Source organism: Copadichromis virginalis, linkage group LG18 (assembly GCF_057382275.1).
Source record: "Copadichromis virginalis isolate Kocher_CV1m ecotype Utaka linkage group LG18, C_Virginalis_male_GT1.1, whole genome shotgun sequence".
In the NCBI taxonomy this organism is placed as follows: domain Eukaryota; kingdom Metazoa; phylum Chordata; class Actinopteri; order Cichliformes; family Cichlidae; genus Copadichromis; species Copadichromis virginalis.
Genome location: NC_140635.1, coordinates 20,133,688 through 20,147,931, shown reverse-complemented (window position 1 = coordinate 20,147,931; position 14,244 = coordinate 20,133,688). Strand labels below are relative to the sequence as shown.

The 14,244-nt window shown below is 39.7% G+C and overlaps 1 protein-coding gene across 10 annotated transcripts in view; it reads right to left on the bottom strand.

Annotated features, from left to right (window-relative positions):
• Positions 1 to 14,244, bottom strand: part of clcn2a (chloride channel, voltage-sensitive 2a) — a 73,199-nt gene that overhangs the window by 32,602 nt on the left and 26,353 nt on the right. For 9 of the 10 annotated variants that reach the window (XM_085439929.1, XM_085439933.1, XM_085439922.1 and 6 more), the window contains exons 3-8: positions 8,138 to 8,269; positions 7,195 to 7,323; positions 6,725 to 6,858; positions 5,947 to 6,027; positions 3,501 to 3,524; positions 2,969 to 3,047 (exon numbers count right to left, since the gene is read on the bottom strand). In XM_085439929.1, coding sequence (XP_085296055.1) covers positions 2,969 to 3,047; positions 3,501 to 3,524; positions 5,947 to 6,027; positions 6,725 to 6,858; positions 7,195 to 7,323; positions 8,138 to 8,269 — 579 coding nt within the window. Of the gene's footprint in view, positions 1 to 2,968; positions 3,048 to 3,500; positions 3,525 to 5,946; positions 6,028 to 6,724; positions 6,859 to 7,194; positions 7,324 to 8,137; positions 8,270 to 14,244 lie in introns of those variants that run through there. The other variant, XM_085439932.1, reaches the window with a different exon arrangement.

Sequence of the window (14,244 nt, the reverse complement as noted above, 5' to 3'; positions counted from 1 at the left end):
AAAACCCAACAAAGATTTCTAACTCGCAGGACCTGTTTGTTTGCTTGTTTGGAAATGCCACACAGCTACATGAATCGTGTCTCGGTGAATGTGCAGTACATACTGTACTGTTGTCAGTATGAGTTTGTCTAGTCGTTCTAAATAAATGAGACAGGGTGTCAATCACGCCCCAAAAACAAGTTCCTCTTGTCGCTTGTGGCCACAAGCATCCATTCTATATGGCTCAAATGATGCAGACGAGAAGACATTGATCAAAATAATTATAACTTAAGGTCCTCTTTACAGCTTTTATTAGTCATGTCACTCTATTCAAACCGCTGTGAAAGAATGGGCACCTTTATTTAGCAAGCAAATTTCAAACACAGAAGTGAATTCACACGACAATTAAAACCTTTTGAACAACCCGACTCATGAAGAACGTCAATTAAGAAAGAAGAAAATAAGGTCTAACAAAAAATCTTATAATGAAGCAGAAGATGGAAATTCACCCTAATAATGAACAATTAGAGCAAAGGTCGAGAAGTACTTGAAGTTCTCAGTGGAAAAAAATGGAAATTTTAGCATTTGCATAAGTGGGCGAGTCCATCTGTTGAAGAAGATGGTAAGATGCAGTCGAATGCAGAACAACCACCGAGTGATACCAAGTATGATTCATCATGTGAGCATCCACGGAAAACCACTTTAATCTGAGGATTTTAACGTGGCTCTAATGTGGATGATTATGATCTTCACCCTTGAGAAAACATAATCCTAATCCCCGCTGCACCACAAGTATCAACAGCCAACAGTTAAACAGGACCACTAAGACACAACGTCATCCATTTAAAGACATAAATCTAATAATCACTCTTTTTTAACCCACGTTGATCCCTAGATCATGCCACCATCCATCGCCTCCAGATGGTTCAAAATGCTGCTGCTCGCCTGCTAACCGGTACCAAACGGAGAGAGCATATAACCCCAATTTTAGCCTCTTTACACTGGCTCCCTGTCCCCTACAGGATCCAATTTAAACTCTTAAATTGGATCCCCCTACTTGTCAGAGCTCCTCTCTGCCTATGCTCCAGGAAAACCCACGAGATCTAGTTCAAAACTATTGTTGTCCATTCCACGGACTAACCTCAAATCTCGTGGTGATAGATCCTTCTCTGTGGCAGGTCCCAGACTTTGGAATAGTCTCCCCTTTAATATTAGATCTGCTCAAACTCTTGAGCAATTTAAATCTTTACTAAAGACACACTTTTACGCTCTGGCTTTTAACACATTATGACCCAAGCATTTTGGATTTATCTGAATTAGTTAGTATTGTTTCAATTCTTCTATTTTATTGTTTCTATTGTTATTATTGTATTACACTGTAGTTTTTAATTTTATTGTTATTGTTAAGCACTTTGTGCAGCATCGGCTGTTGGAAATGTGCTATATAAATAAATCTGACCTTGACCTTGACCTATCAGCTCCTGCAGAGCAGAAGCTCCTCAGCTGCTCGAAGTCGCCAAAAGCACCACAAATTTGAGAATTATCTGTATGTTTAACGCTAAGTACAACAATTCCTCACTGTTTTCATGTTATAGTTTGGTGCATTAGTATTATAAAATATCATTTAGATCACTTTCAAAGTAATTTAAAGAGTTGATCAAGTAAAAGTTGATAACAATGCTCAAAAGGTTATCTAAAGTTACAGGAAACATTAACATTCATGGACACATGAGCATTTGGCAGCTGACAGAGTTTGCTTCTCTGAATGAAAAGCAGTTTTTAAAGTTTTAATGTAGTTTCACATGGGACTGTATATTAACCATCAGTGAATACGGTAGATTTACATTTGAACTTGAAGCCAACTTAATTTATCAGTATGAGGAAGGTTTAGTCTGCTAAAACGGTGAGAACGGAAGAGCTGAAGGTGTTAAAACTTCAGCAGTGCTGACTTCACTGTTAGAGCTGTGGCGGTCTATCAAAATAAATATGTTGCCGACAGCAGTTAAAGAGGATTGGTATTAAGTAGTAAAAAGAAAAACAAAATAAGTGATCATTCAAATACACATATAAAGCCAAAGAGGCATACATACAGTAGGTTGGGTCATATAGTCATGTGGGTTTAAGCCCATCAATCAATCAATCAATCAATCAATCAAAGTGGAGCACCTAAAAGAAGACGTGTGTACCCTCAGGACCAAATATGGTGTTACACATATCTTAATCTATATGTGGCTGTATAAGATGGGTTGTTTTGTGGTTACAACCCAATTTAAAATGCTGTGTGTAATATGGTTAATTGGGATCCTGGAGAAGACCAGAACGTGTCAGTCTACCAATTAAGTTCTCCTAACTAAATGACAAATAGAGCAAAGTTTCTGGCTCAACTTCACCCAATTAAGGAGCGCGTGAAGGAGAGGAAAAGGTCTGAAGAGGTTAAAACTCCAGCAAAGCTTGAAAAGAGCATTTGAAGAGGAGTGTTTGCAGACTTTTTTTTAGCTAGAAACGGTGTATGCCGTACACTCACTCCACTCTGTAAAAAAACAGTACAGTTCAAAGAAATCATTAAAAGGCCAAAATTAGCATGACTGTCATAGCCATGATGAGTATGTGTAAATGTCTGACCACAACTGTATTAATAAATATTTTAACCTCATGGCATGTTCACGTGTAGCCTAAAAACATGCATTTTGACATCAAGCATTAAAAGAAAAGTGCTAAAGCTGGAGAGAAGAGTTGGGCTTGTTATGTGCTGCTGTATCATAGGATGACATAAGCTGTTAATGAATGAAATGCGCAATATTCCTTCCTATGGACAGCCATTAGACTGAGAGTCAGACTTTGAGAACCTTGGATTTAGACAAATATACTGGCTAAGACTGGCATCTTCGGCTGCTAGTGGGGTAAATATTCTCTTCATCTAATTAGCTCCTGTAAATGTCTCACATAATTAAATCCAGTTCAATCAGAGGCTACAGTCGTGTTGACTTACCTCCAATAGGAGCAGCAAAGCAGCAGCCCACACCCACCGCACAGGCAGCCGACAGCATCTCCGTGTTCCTCAACTCATTCTGTCCAACAAGGGTCAGATACACGCACATACCAATACACGCAGAGCAGTGCATTCAAGCAAATACACACACATTCAAATCCCAAGAGGTGCACGTTTATTTGCAAATGCCACAAACGTACATCCAGAACCAGTTTTATTTTACAAACGCAGCAGTTTGACTGCAAAGCTGCTGTTTGCACACATTCGACAAGATTACTTATATATGATTGGAGTTTGATGGGAGGCTATAACTGAAAAACCATGATTGAGGGTTGAAATCATGAAATGAGATGTTTGTGTCGAAGCAAAAGCAACACAGAATGATGCCTCTCTGCGATGGTTCACTGAACAGAATCTAACACAGCGCAGACAAATGGAAAGACATCAATCTGTCTCAGCTCTCAAATGGACAGCTTGAATTAATGTTGATGGGATTGGAAATAAAGAAACTATCCGAGTCATGCATTCGTACCTTGCTTCCTTCAAAGGGCTCTTCCTTTAGCAGTAAAAGTGAAAAGAGGACAGACATGTGTGAGTGTAGTGGTTACCTTTTTTTAAATGTATGTTTTTTTTATCTTCCTCCTGGAAGACATCCAAGTTATTATTCAAAGCAAGCAGACCCAAACAAGCAGCGAATGAGCTTCAGCAAACAATCCTGATTTTACTGTGAACTGAATTAACATTTTCCCAGACTGATTAGGTTTAGTGGTCCCTGCACTATTTGAGTCGTTCTAACTGTGCTGACACGTGTTTTTCTTCCTTCACATCACTGCAGCCTATCTTCCTCCACGCTGATGTGGCTGTTGATGCAAGGAGGAGAGGCACATCACAGTATCCAGTGGAGAAATAGACAGAAGCTCAGGGTGAAGTCTCACATGAGTGGAGGTGAGAGTCCGTCCTGGGGAACGGCAGAAAGTCGAAGAAATGTCAAAGATTTTTCAAATAAAAACTGCATGTGCGTGTGTTATTCGCCCTTCACAGTGATTATACTCAAATAAGGAGGAAGGTGATAAATCATGAAATTACAGGCTTAAGGATTTACATGATTTATTCCACATTTGCCTTTATTTGCCTCCCACTTGTGTGAGTTAACGTGTATGTGCACATATCAGTGGCACTCTCAGCAAAGCGTGGTACACACTTACATGTAAGCTCTTCGTCTGCTGGTTTGAGTTTACACACAGAAATGATAAAGTAGTTTAGCTCAGTTTAGCTTTAGGCTCATTCTCGGGGACTTGGTATTGGATCAGTGCAATACTTTGTTGCATCTTGTAACTATGTAACCCACTGACTTGTGTTATATAAATGATTTTTTTTTAGAAATGAAAAAATACACCTCAAACATGCACTATGAAAATGTCTGAACCTTTTATGTTCACTGTCATTACCATTTGATTTATAGCCTATAACACATTTAAACAATAGAAGTTGACCTTCAATGACAGGCACGTTTACAGTCCAGGTTTCCAAAAAAAAGTTCCAACATACATGAAAATCTGACTGGTCTGTTTTATTGTGTTAGTTAATTACTGAAGAAAATAAAAGTCACAGTGATTTAGCTAGCATCGCACAGGTACTACTAAGAACCCCCCCACCACTTTTTTTTTTTACTTCTCGTTCATGTTAAGCCACTACTAAAGATCATTAACTTGTGTTTTCTTTTTTTCGTAGTTTGTAATATCATCTGCTGCCCTTTCCTCAACCTGATTCTGCTGCAGGTCTCTTCCTCTTATCGGGGAGTTCTTCCTTCCCACCATTCCCAACCAATCTTATATCTTATAGTCTTTACCTTACAATTGAAAGTGGCTTAATATGACTGTTGTTATGAGTTAAAACTATATAAATAAAACTAAATATTAATTAATCCTTACTTCACTTTCTAATGTGTAATTTAACGAGTTCATTTGTAACTCATTATGCCCCTCTGAAACCCCTGCTGGTCTTGAAGTGGCAGCGTGATAAGGTGAGGGAGGGCCACCACTTCTTGTGAGAAGTTATCGAGCTCTCGTTATGCACTAAAAAGTTTAACTTAGTTAAACTAGCACCCTTTAGACTCCCTGCCTTCAAATTATGCTTCATCACTTCATCCAGGTCTCTCTTGGAAATGAGATTTTTAATCTCAATGAGATTTTTTACCTGGATAAATAAAGGATTAATAAATCCAACACATTTCAAAAGGTGCAACTTTTACTCAACTAGTGGCAAAAGCAATCACAAGGAGGGTTTTGGTGCAGCACTCTCTTTGCTACAGATAGTACCCTAGCCAATGCCTGCAACCACATCACGACCAACCAGGAAATACGCATTTTTCCCTAGCGACTGGAGGTTGCCAGGGGGGGGTCACTGACTGGTCTTTGGCAGCAATGACCTGTAGTGACCCTTCATACAGTTTAGACCAGTGACAGTTATCTTTACAATGAATCTGTTGTTGTAGTGCTTCTGATAGTAATGTAAGGAAGTGGCTCTTTCACTTTTCCCCACTCATAAATTTGGGGAAACAAACACTCCCCAATATTGAGGCTAAAGTTAGGATCTAAACAGATCTCACTACAAATATCAGCATGTGTGACTCTGCAGCTGAATGTGAGCACAAAAGGGGTCAAATTAACAACTAGTGATGATGATTGATGAATAGAAGACAGAAATACATTTCAAAGTTTTCACACCAATTTTTCAAGCTTTTTTAAAAATTATTGTAAAGAGCCAAAAACAGCTTTCCTGTTTAATTAAAATCAGAGGCTCAATCTGACTGAAAACATTTGTGGACTTGAGCTGCAGACATACGAGAACTCATAAATTAGATTTTATCACAGACGATAACATGACACTTTTTATAGAAGTAAGCGGAAAGCCCTCAAACACAGTGCTGTGCTGCAGTCTGCTGGGACATCTGCATATCAGTTGTTCTCCATCCTCACCTTGTAAATCCCACCAAAAACAGCAGCCATAAATTTGCTCAGGAGAGCGGCGCACAGACTGGCAACATGAACGAAGGGTCCCTGTGAGGGAGGATAGAGAAAGGCAGACGTTAGAAGACAGGACACGACTAAAAGCACACTTAAAGACTAAGCAGAGCATGCTGCCTCCAAGATCAAGAGCATTATCAAGAGCGATCGTGGCTCAAGAGTTGGGCGTTCGCCTTGTAATCGGAAGGTTGCCGGTTCGAGCCCCGGCTTGGACAGTCTCGGTTGTTGTGTCCTTGGGCAAGACACTTCACCCGTTGCCTACTGGTGGTGGTCAGAGGGCCCGGTGGCGCCAGTGTCCGGCAGCCTCGCCTCTGTCAGTGTGCCCCAGGGTGGCTGTGGCTACAATGTAGCTTACCATCACCAGTGTGTGAATGTGTGCGTGAATGGGTGGATGACTGGATATGTAAAGCGCTTTGGGGTCCTTAGGGACTAGAAAAGCGCTATATAAATACAGGCCATTTACCATTTACCATATTCAAAAACCTTTGCACGATTAAACCACGCTCAGATGCAGATTCAAACTGCTTTATTACACCCTGGATGGGAAATGTAACTGCTATTAGCAGTAAATCACACTTTTATTTTGACAGCTCTGACTTTAATGAGACTAGAAGAGAGAACATTATTAAATCTTCCAGACCTACAAAAAAGCCTTTAATTCATTGGTTGTAATTTGTGAAGCCAAGAAGACTCTAATGGGTGAAGGCTAGGGGAAAAATAAACTCTCTACCTCCTTCCCCAGAGGCATTCCACTACCCAGCGCGCAGGTCAGACCAATCACTTTGGCAACAAAGGTTTTAAAAGTCAGATACTCCTTCAGGACCACCCCCCTGAGTATGGTCTTCATCTCTGGAATACCTGAACCTGAGACATGAAAAGATGCCAGGTGGGATGATGCAGTGCAGAGAAAAGATGAGTTGAAAGAAAGCAATTACACAGAGGGGGGTGGGGGAATAAATGAAGAGCAAGAGGAGACAGTAAGGGGAAAAGCTGATTGATATTCATATAGTTTTAGTATGCACATCTCATCAGAGCTATATTTAATGGATTTCCTGCAGATGCAATCACTAAGACATACAGCACATGTCCTTGGAGCCCTTATGGAGCACTACAGAGCCAATTACACAGAAATAAGACCATGAATTAGAATTTGAATATAAATACATATGTTTATGTCCACATTCTGTGTGCATGTCTTACCCACAGCCTGAGGCGCAAGTATCTGTGTGAATCCTGCAGAGAAAGTAATGAGGACTACAGGGTAGCTGATCCAGGCAATGTACTGCAGAAGCAAGTTACTGTCCAGTCCACCGTACATCCACTTCTGTGCTGCACACACACATATATAAGGAACTTCATTTCAGTATCATGCAGTACAAAACTAAACTAGTCAAAAACTATTCCCAATTAATTTTCTGTGACTCCTTTTCTCTTCTTCTTCTCTTCGACTGCTTCTCTGTGCTCTAACCTCAAATCTCTGCCTTTGATTTCCTCACCCTCAGCAACTCCTCTTTCATCCTACGAGCAAATTTACAGTTTCAAAAACAGAGGAAAAAAAATGAAAGCTACTAAACTAAGCCAGCTGTGTATTTCGCCATCTATTTTTTTCACTCGTACCTGAAAAAAAGATCTTTTCAAAAATGTTCTGATGCTCAGAGAGGATGCGCTGGAAAACATCAGCATGGGCGGAAAAGATGGCGTGTTTGCTCAGTCATGGCTGAGTAGTGTTTTGTTAAAGTTAATGATGTGTCAACCTTTTCATTTTATTTTATTTTTTACAAGTTTTGGTTTTGTTTGAACACTTTTAGGAAAGAAATGTCAGGAAAAATAATCTGGTTTATTATAATTTATTGTGAGATTTTGGGAATTTTTTGTATCAAATACTGTATAGTTTCTATTCACATCACAGATGTTTGTAAAATCCCAGTTTGTTTGAAATGTGAATAGAAACCGTGATTTCTAAATATTATGAACCAATATTTCATCACAATTAAATTGTCTTCACAATGCACCTCTTAGCCGTTCATATGAAGCCTAACTCTTCGAGGTTTAATGCCGCCCCTGTGAGAACAGCATCACATTTGCTGTCTGTCCAGTCTTTCAAGCATCTCTCTCTTGTTTTTGGTATGCATCTCTTTCCTACCTTCTTGGCAGAAGGCGATGGCATAGTCCATCACCCAGCTGACCAGAGCCATGAGTAGCCCCAGCAGAATGAGGAAGATCCAGTCCTCCCCCACCCGTGAGATCAAGAACTTCTGGCAGCGAGATGCACACACTGAGGGCACAGAGAAACAGAGAGGGAATCAAAAGCAAAGAAATTCCAGGTGTGATGAGACTGCAGAGATATACTTGTTTGTATGCGACTCAAAGAAACACCAGTGTCAAGGAGAAAAGAGGAGAGGAGAAGGAAACTGAATTATAAATAATCAAACTGAATTATAAATAAGCTGAAAAAAGGAAGTCTAAATAATAAAACTTTTGAAAAAGATTCAAAACTGTGATATGATGTTGAATGGTTGAGTTAAAAAAGGTATGAATAAAAGATTAATACACCCATTCATTTAAACGTAATAGGCATAGACATATGGCTGCTACATATACAGGCATATTAGCATATCTATATAGATATGCCTAACCAGGTTCGGGTCGCAAAACCAGAGAAGCGGTAAAAACCGGATGGATGGACATTTTTAGAGTGAAAACTGTCGGCTTCACTGTTACAAAGACTAACCAGCTTGTTAGGACTATGCTTGCCTGTCATAGCCCAGCTTTTAAAGAGGAAGTGTGACTTCTCTTTGGTAAATGTAACCTAAATTTCTTTGTGAGCTAGTTAAACCAAAAAAAAAAAAAAAGCTCACAAAAATTACTAATTGTCATATTTTGTTAAAGTCACATGATCACTCAACTCTACTACATATGGAAAAAATAATAACTCAGTTATATAAATAAACAACAACTAGTTGCATTCAAGGAACGTAACTTCTTTTGGTCCTACAAACTCAGTCACCCATTGGTTGCATTAATTAATATGTTTCAGCTGGCAACAAGTTATTTAACTCTAAACGGGACAGTGAGTAACTAAATTATTGGCCAGCATTAAACGATGAAAACAACTAAGGAGACTGCTGAAACTATTATAATAACAGTTCAAAGATAGTGGTAAACTATCATCTTTTAAGAAGAAATATGGAACTCACGACTATATTTCGACACATACACTGCAAAGAGATCTGAAGGGATTGGCAATAAACATCTGTGTAGACTTAAGAAAAACACTCATCAGTGAGACTAATCTGGAAAACAGGCTTCAGTTTGCCACATAAAGATTGGACCCTGGAGCAATGGAAAAAGCTCATGTGGTTTGATGATTCCAGATTTGACCTGTTTCACTGTGAAGGTTAAATCAGAGTAAGAAGAGAGCTGGATGAAGCAATGCACCCCTTGTGACTAGCGCTTGCTTTACAAGCCTGTGGTGGTGTTTTGATTTGGAGTTGCTTCAGGTGGTCAAGTTTAGGTTCAGAAACATTATTTGCCAAAAAAGGTGTTTCTACCAGTGGAGTTTTCTTTTACTGGTGGCACAGGCATATTTATAGATGACACTGCCAGGATTCACTGGGTTCAAATCGTAAAAGAGTGGTTGAGGGAGCATGAGACATCATGGGGTTGCACTAGTCTTAAAAAACAAAACAAAACTGAATACATTTTTAGGTCAGCACTGGACAAAATTTGAGTGATTTTATGTGTATTTTGATGAAGAAAACAAGAGTAAAAAGATGCAGTGAGCAGAGAGATGTTATCACGTTTGCACATGAGAGAATCACATTATCTTCATCCAGTTCAAATATGAGAATATCAAGAAAAAAAAAGCTAGGTCATGGTTATAAATTCTACTATTACATTATAATCTATAACTCTGGGTTAGGTCAGCTAAAAGAAGCATTGCTGGACTAATTTCTCCTCGCTTGTCTGCGGACACTGCCAAAGCCTGGAATTCACAAATATCCAGAGCATTCATAGATGTGCCTGTCCCCAGAGAAGCTAAAAATGTGCTACTAACACATTTGCCAGAGCCACACTTCATGACAGCGTTACAGCCAAGTGAGAAACCAAAAACACTTTTTTGTTAATTGTTCAGCTTGTTTGTAGAGGAAATGGAAACGGTTGTAGAGGAAAAAGTTTGTTATTCGACACTCATTATGTGACTAATTGGAAATAAATGTTCATTACGATGCAGTTTGTGACATTTGCTCAAAGCTTAAGTACTGAGCTGTCTTATGAAATGATTTATCATTTTTAAATGAAACCAATCACATGGCAGCAACTCAATGCATTTACAGACATGGTTAAAAACAACCTGCTGAAGGTCAAACTGAGCACTGAAATTAACGTGGCATAGTTATTGGATGTTGAGTCTTTCAGAAACTGCTGATCTGCTGGGATTTTCCTACACAACCATCTCTGGGGTTTATAGAGAATGGGCTGAAAAAGAAAAAATATCCAGTGAGCAGCAGTTCTCTGGGTGAAAATACCTTATTGATGCCAAAGAGCTGGTAGGAAGACAACAGCAACTCCAGAAGAGCATCTTTGAATGCAAAACATGTCAAACCTTGAAGCAGATGGGCTACACAGCAAAAGAACACACCAGGTGCCACTCTTGTCAGCTAAGAACGGGAAACTGAGGCTATAATTGAAACAGAGTTACCAAAGTTGGACAACAGAAGATTAAAAAAAACACCGCCTGGTCTAAGTCTTGAGTTCTGATTGTAGAATTTGGGGTAAACAACATGAAAGACTCATCCTGCCTTGTATCAATGATTCAGGCTGATGGTAGTGAGCTAATGGTGTGGGGGATGTTTTCTTGGCACACTCGGTACCTCTTAGTACCAAATGAATGAACTGGTTTCTTGAACATGACAATGAGTTCACTGAGTTCACAATGAGTCACATTACTCTGCCCCCACCGTGTAATGTGATAATATTTACTATTTCACATCAAGATATCTTGTGGTTATGCTGCTTGTATAATGTTTTGATGTGGCTCAAAAAAAGAACTGCTCGTGTTAAATCTTGTTTGAATGGCATGCTGCTATTCAAAAACCAAAACAAGGAAAATGATAAATGAAAGGACTTTGCAGCAGTCTTTCTAGGCCGGGAAGCGGGTCACAATGGGATGCAGCGTCTCCTGAGGCAAATGAGGCACAACTGTGTGCGTGATGGGGCAGGCTGTCCAGCTGCCAGGCCACCTGCTGGATGGCAAACAGCCAGCATAGAACCTACACATGAACATGGGATAAGCATGCAATCTGACACATGACACAATCTCACACAGAGTCAAAAAGAAAACATGCCTCTGAAAAATATTTAGCAGATAAATCTAAGTGAACATATGAGATGACATGGTTTTCTAGATTGTGTCATTTTACTTGACAGTTCAGTTGAAACTCTTTTTAAAAAGAAAGAGGGGGTATTCTCAGAGATTCTCTGTATGTATTCCCTTTAATCTCTTTCTCACACACACACACACACACACACACACACACACACACACACACACGTAATCTTTAAGAGGACATTCACTGACGTAATGCATTCCCTAGCTTCTTAACCTGCCCTTATCTATCACAACAAAGTGCGTAATCTAAACGTATTTTTAATATGAACCCTAATCATAAAAGGGCACCCGTAGTTTTATTTAATCTATATTGCTTTGCTGAGTTACCCTCTTTTTAGGGTTCTTTTGGCAGGTCCTGTTTAGCTCCATTATACTGAAGCAAAACTGGACAACTCACATAACAGCAATCTAGATGGATAAACAGCACTACAGCCAAAAGGGAAAAATTCATACGTCTAAACTGGAGTATGAAGTGTCCCTTATTTGACTTGAAACCAGCGAAAATGTCCCCATACTGATGGTCTTAGAATTTGTAGGGGTCCTCATAAAGGCAGCTATACAAGTACAACACACACACACACACACACACACACACACACACACACACACACACACACACACACACACACACACTCTGGCACCTGCACCACCACATACTTCCATGTGCATCTTGGCTCACACTCACATCCGCAGGCTCAGTGGCGTTCACAGATGTCTTCTCCTGATCCCGCACTAAAAATCACACCCAACGCCAGACACTTTCTCCACCTCTGCGAGTCCTGCATTGCATCACCCTAATCATTAATAATGTTGAAAATGCAGGAGATCATTCACCTACAGCCCTTTTCAAAGATTTACAGTCCTCGAATGTACAGTGAAACACTAGCTGTGATATTATTCACTGAGGCTGAACCTTGGAATAACCTACAAAAATGCACCAACATTTCACTCTGTGAGGCAAAAATAATCAGTGAGGGGAGTACATGTTTTGTAGCTCAGCAGCACAGTCTTTAGTTGCATGTGTAGGTTGCCTTGTTCAAAAACCTCCAACTACTGATACGAACCGAGGCACACACTAGTCCATCACCCACAGATATGATGTTCCCACACAGATGCATGAGAGGAAAGCACTAAAACTCCCACTTCCACCAAATCTGAAGGCTCTCTCAGCACACATTACCTAAGAATGAAAGCAGCGGTGCCTGGCCAGCCTGAGCGCCTCTCCAAAGATGAGTCTAAAAATACGAACACCTCTTGATCTATGAGCACACACGGCAGACAGTGAACACACAAATCACTCTGGCTGGCTGCTGATCTGACTGATTGTTTTAAATGGCTTCTATTACAGCCAGCAAGCAACGCTGTGCTGATATAGTGCAGCTTTCACCTATAGTGCAATCTATTGCTCTTTAATCAGATCACTAGTCACAAGGGCAAAGAGGCAGAGATGGATACTGGAAAGCCGCCACGCTGGCTCACTTACGCAAGCACGAGTAAAAACAAACACTGCCTTTCCCTCCTATTGCCTTGTCGAGAGTCATCCCTGAGAGTGATTATTTATTTTAACACTTTATTTTCTGTTATTTGGCTTACATAACTTTTTCCCCCAGTTACTAATAGAGTTCAATAAATCTGTGTCCCCTCTGAAAAACAATCGGGTAAACTGCAAGTGGAACTTTTAAGTATTTATAATGCTGTTTCCAAAAAAATGTGTAAAATAAAGACAAAAGACTGAAAAGGTATGTGATGCTAAAGCTTGTGTTGTGGGGAATATCTTGAAAGAAATTAGGTTAAGCAACAAAAACTGGGAATAATCAATCATGTTGCCTTATTAAGTCCTTATTGTTACTTATTTCATGGGTGAAGATAAGGAGGATCTGGCCACTCTAAACAGTTTGCTATACTGATAAGGAGTTTCATCTTCTGTACACAGTGGACTGACACTGGCTAACATTTACAGCTCTTTTACACTATGATCACATTTAACCATGCATTCATTCAGGCCTCTATCCACCTCACATCTATGGCCAGTTTAGAATCACCAATTAACCCATCGTCTATGTTTTGGATGGTGGGAGGAAGGCAGAGCACCAGTAATAAACCTATGCAGACACAAGGAGAACATGCAGTCCACACAGGATAGTTCTTGTTGTGAGTTAAGACCACTGCACCACAGTGCCAGTATCATGAAAAGATTCAGAGAATTGGGAGGAACCTCTATACACGAGAAAAAGGTCTGAAAAACAGATTTTAATGGCCGTAATCTTTGAGCCACTCACAGGAACACTTAAGAGAACCATTTCTCAATACTTCCAAAAGCCGTGCCGTCTCTCTGTGACATCTTGTTAGACACACATCTGAATGCTCCAGATCCGCAAAGTGTCAAAACATCAGCTTTGACAAATATGAGTGCAAGTCGAAGTGAATTTAAAAACGTGGCCCTTGTTTGCATGTTCACACTTTACCAAATTTGGAGTCTAAGCAGAAAAAAACAATTTTGACACAAACTGTAGAGAGTGGGCACAGACAGTTTTATTAAAGTTCTCCTACAGCTGCAAGTGCTGATGGTGTCAGCAATAAATGCAAATGCAGCAAAGCAAACCTTAAGAATTATTATTATCATAGGATCTTTACTCTATAATATAAACTGCTTTGGAAAAATGTATTTTATCTGATCCACAAAATCAGAAATTACAAAAATCAATAAATTGAATAATCAGATTCTTCATTTTACCAACCAAAATGCCACAGCAGAGGTCTGTACTACGAGGCATGGTTTCCTTTTATCCAGGCAACTTTCAGGTTAACCCAGGATTCCTAATACTATGAGTTGTGGATCACTTCTTACTGGGTATATT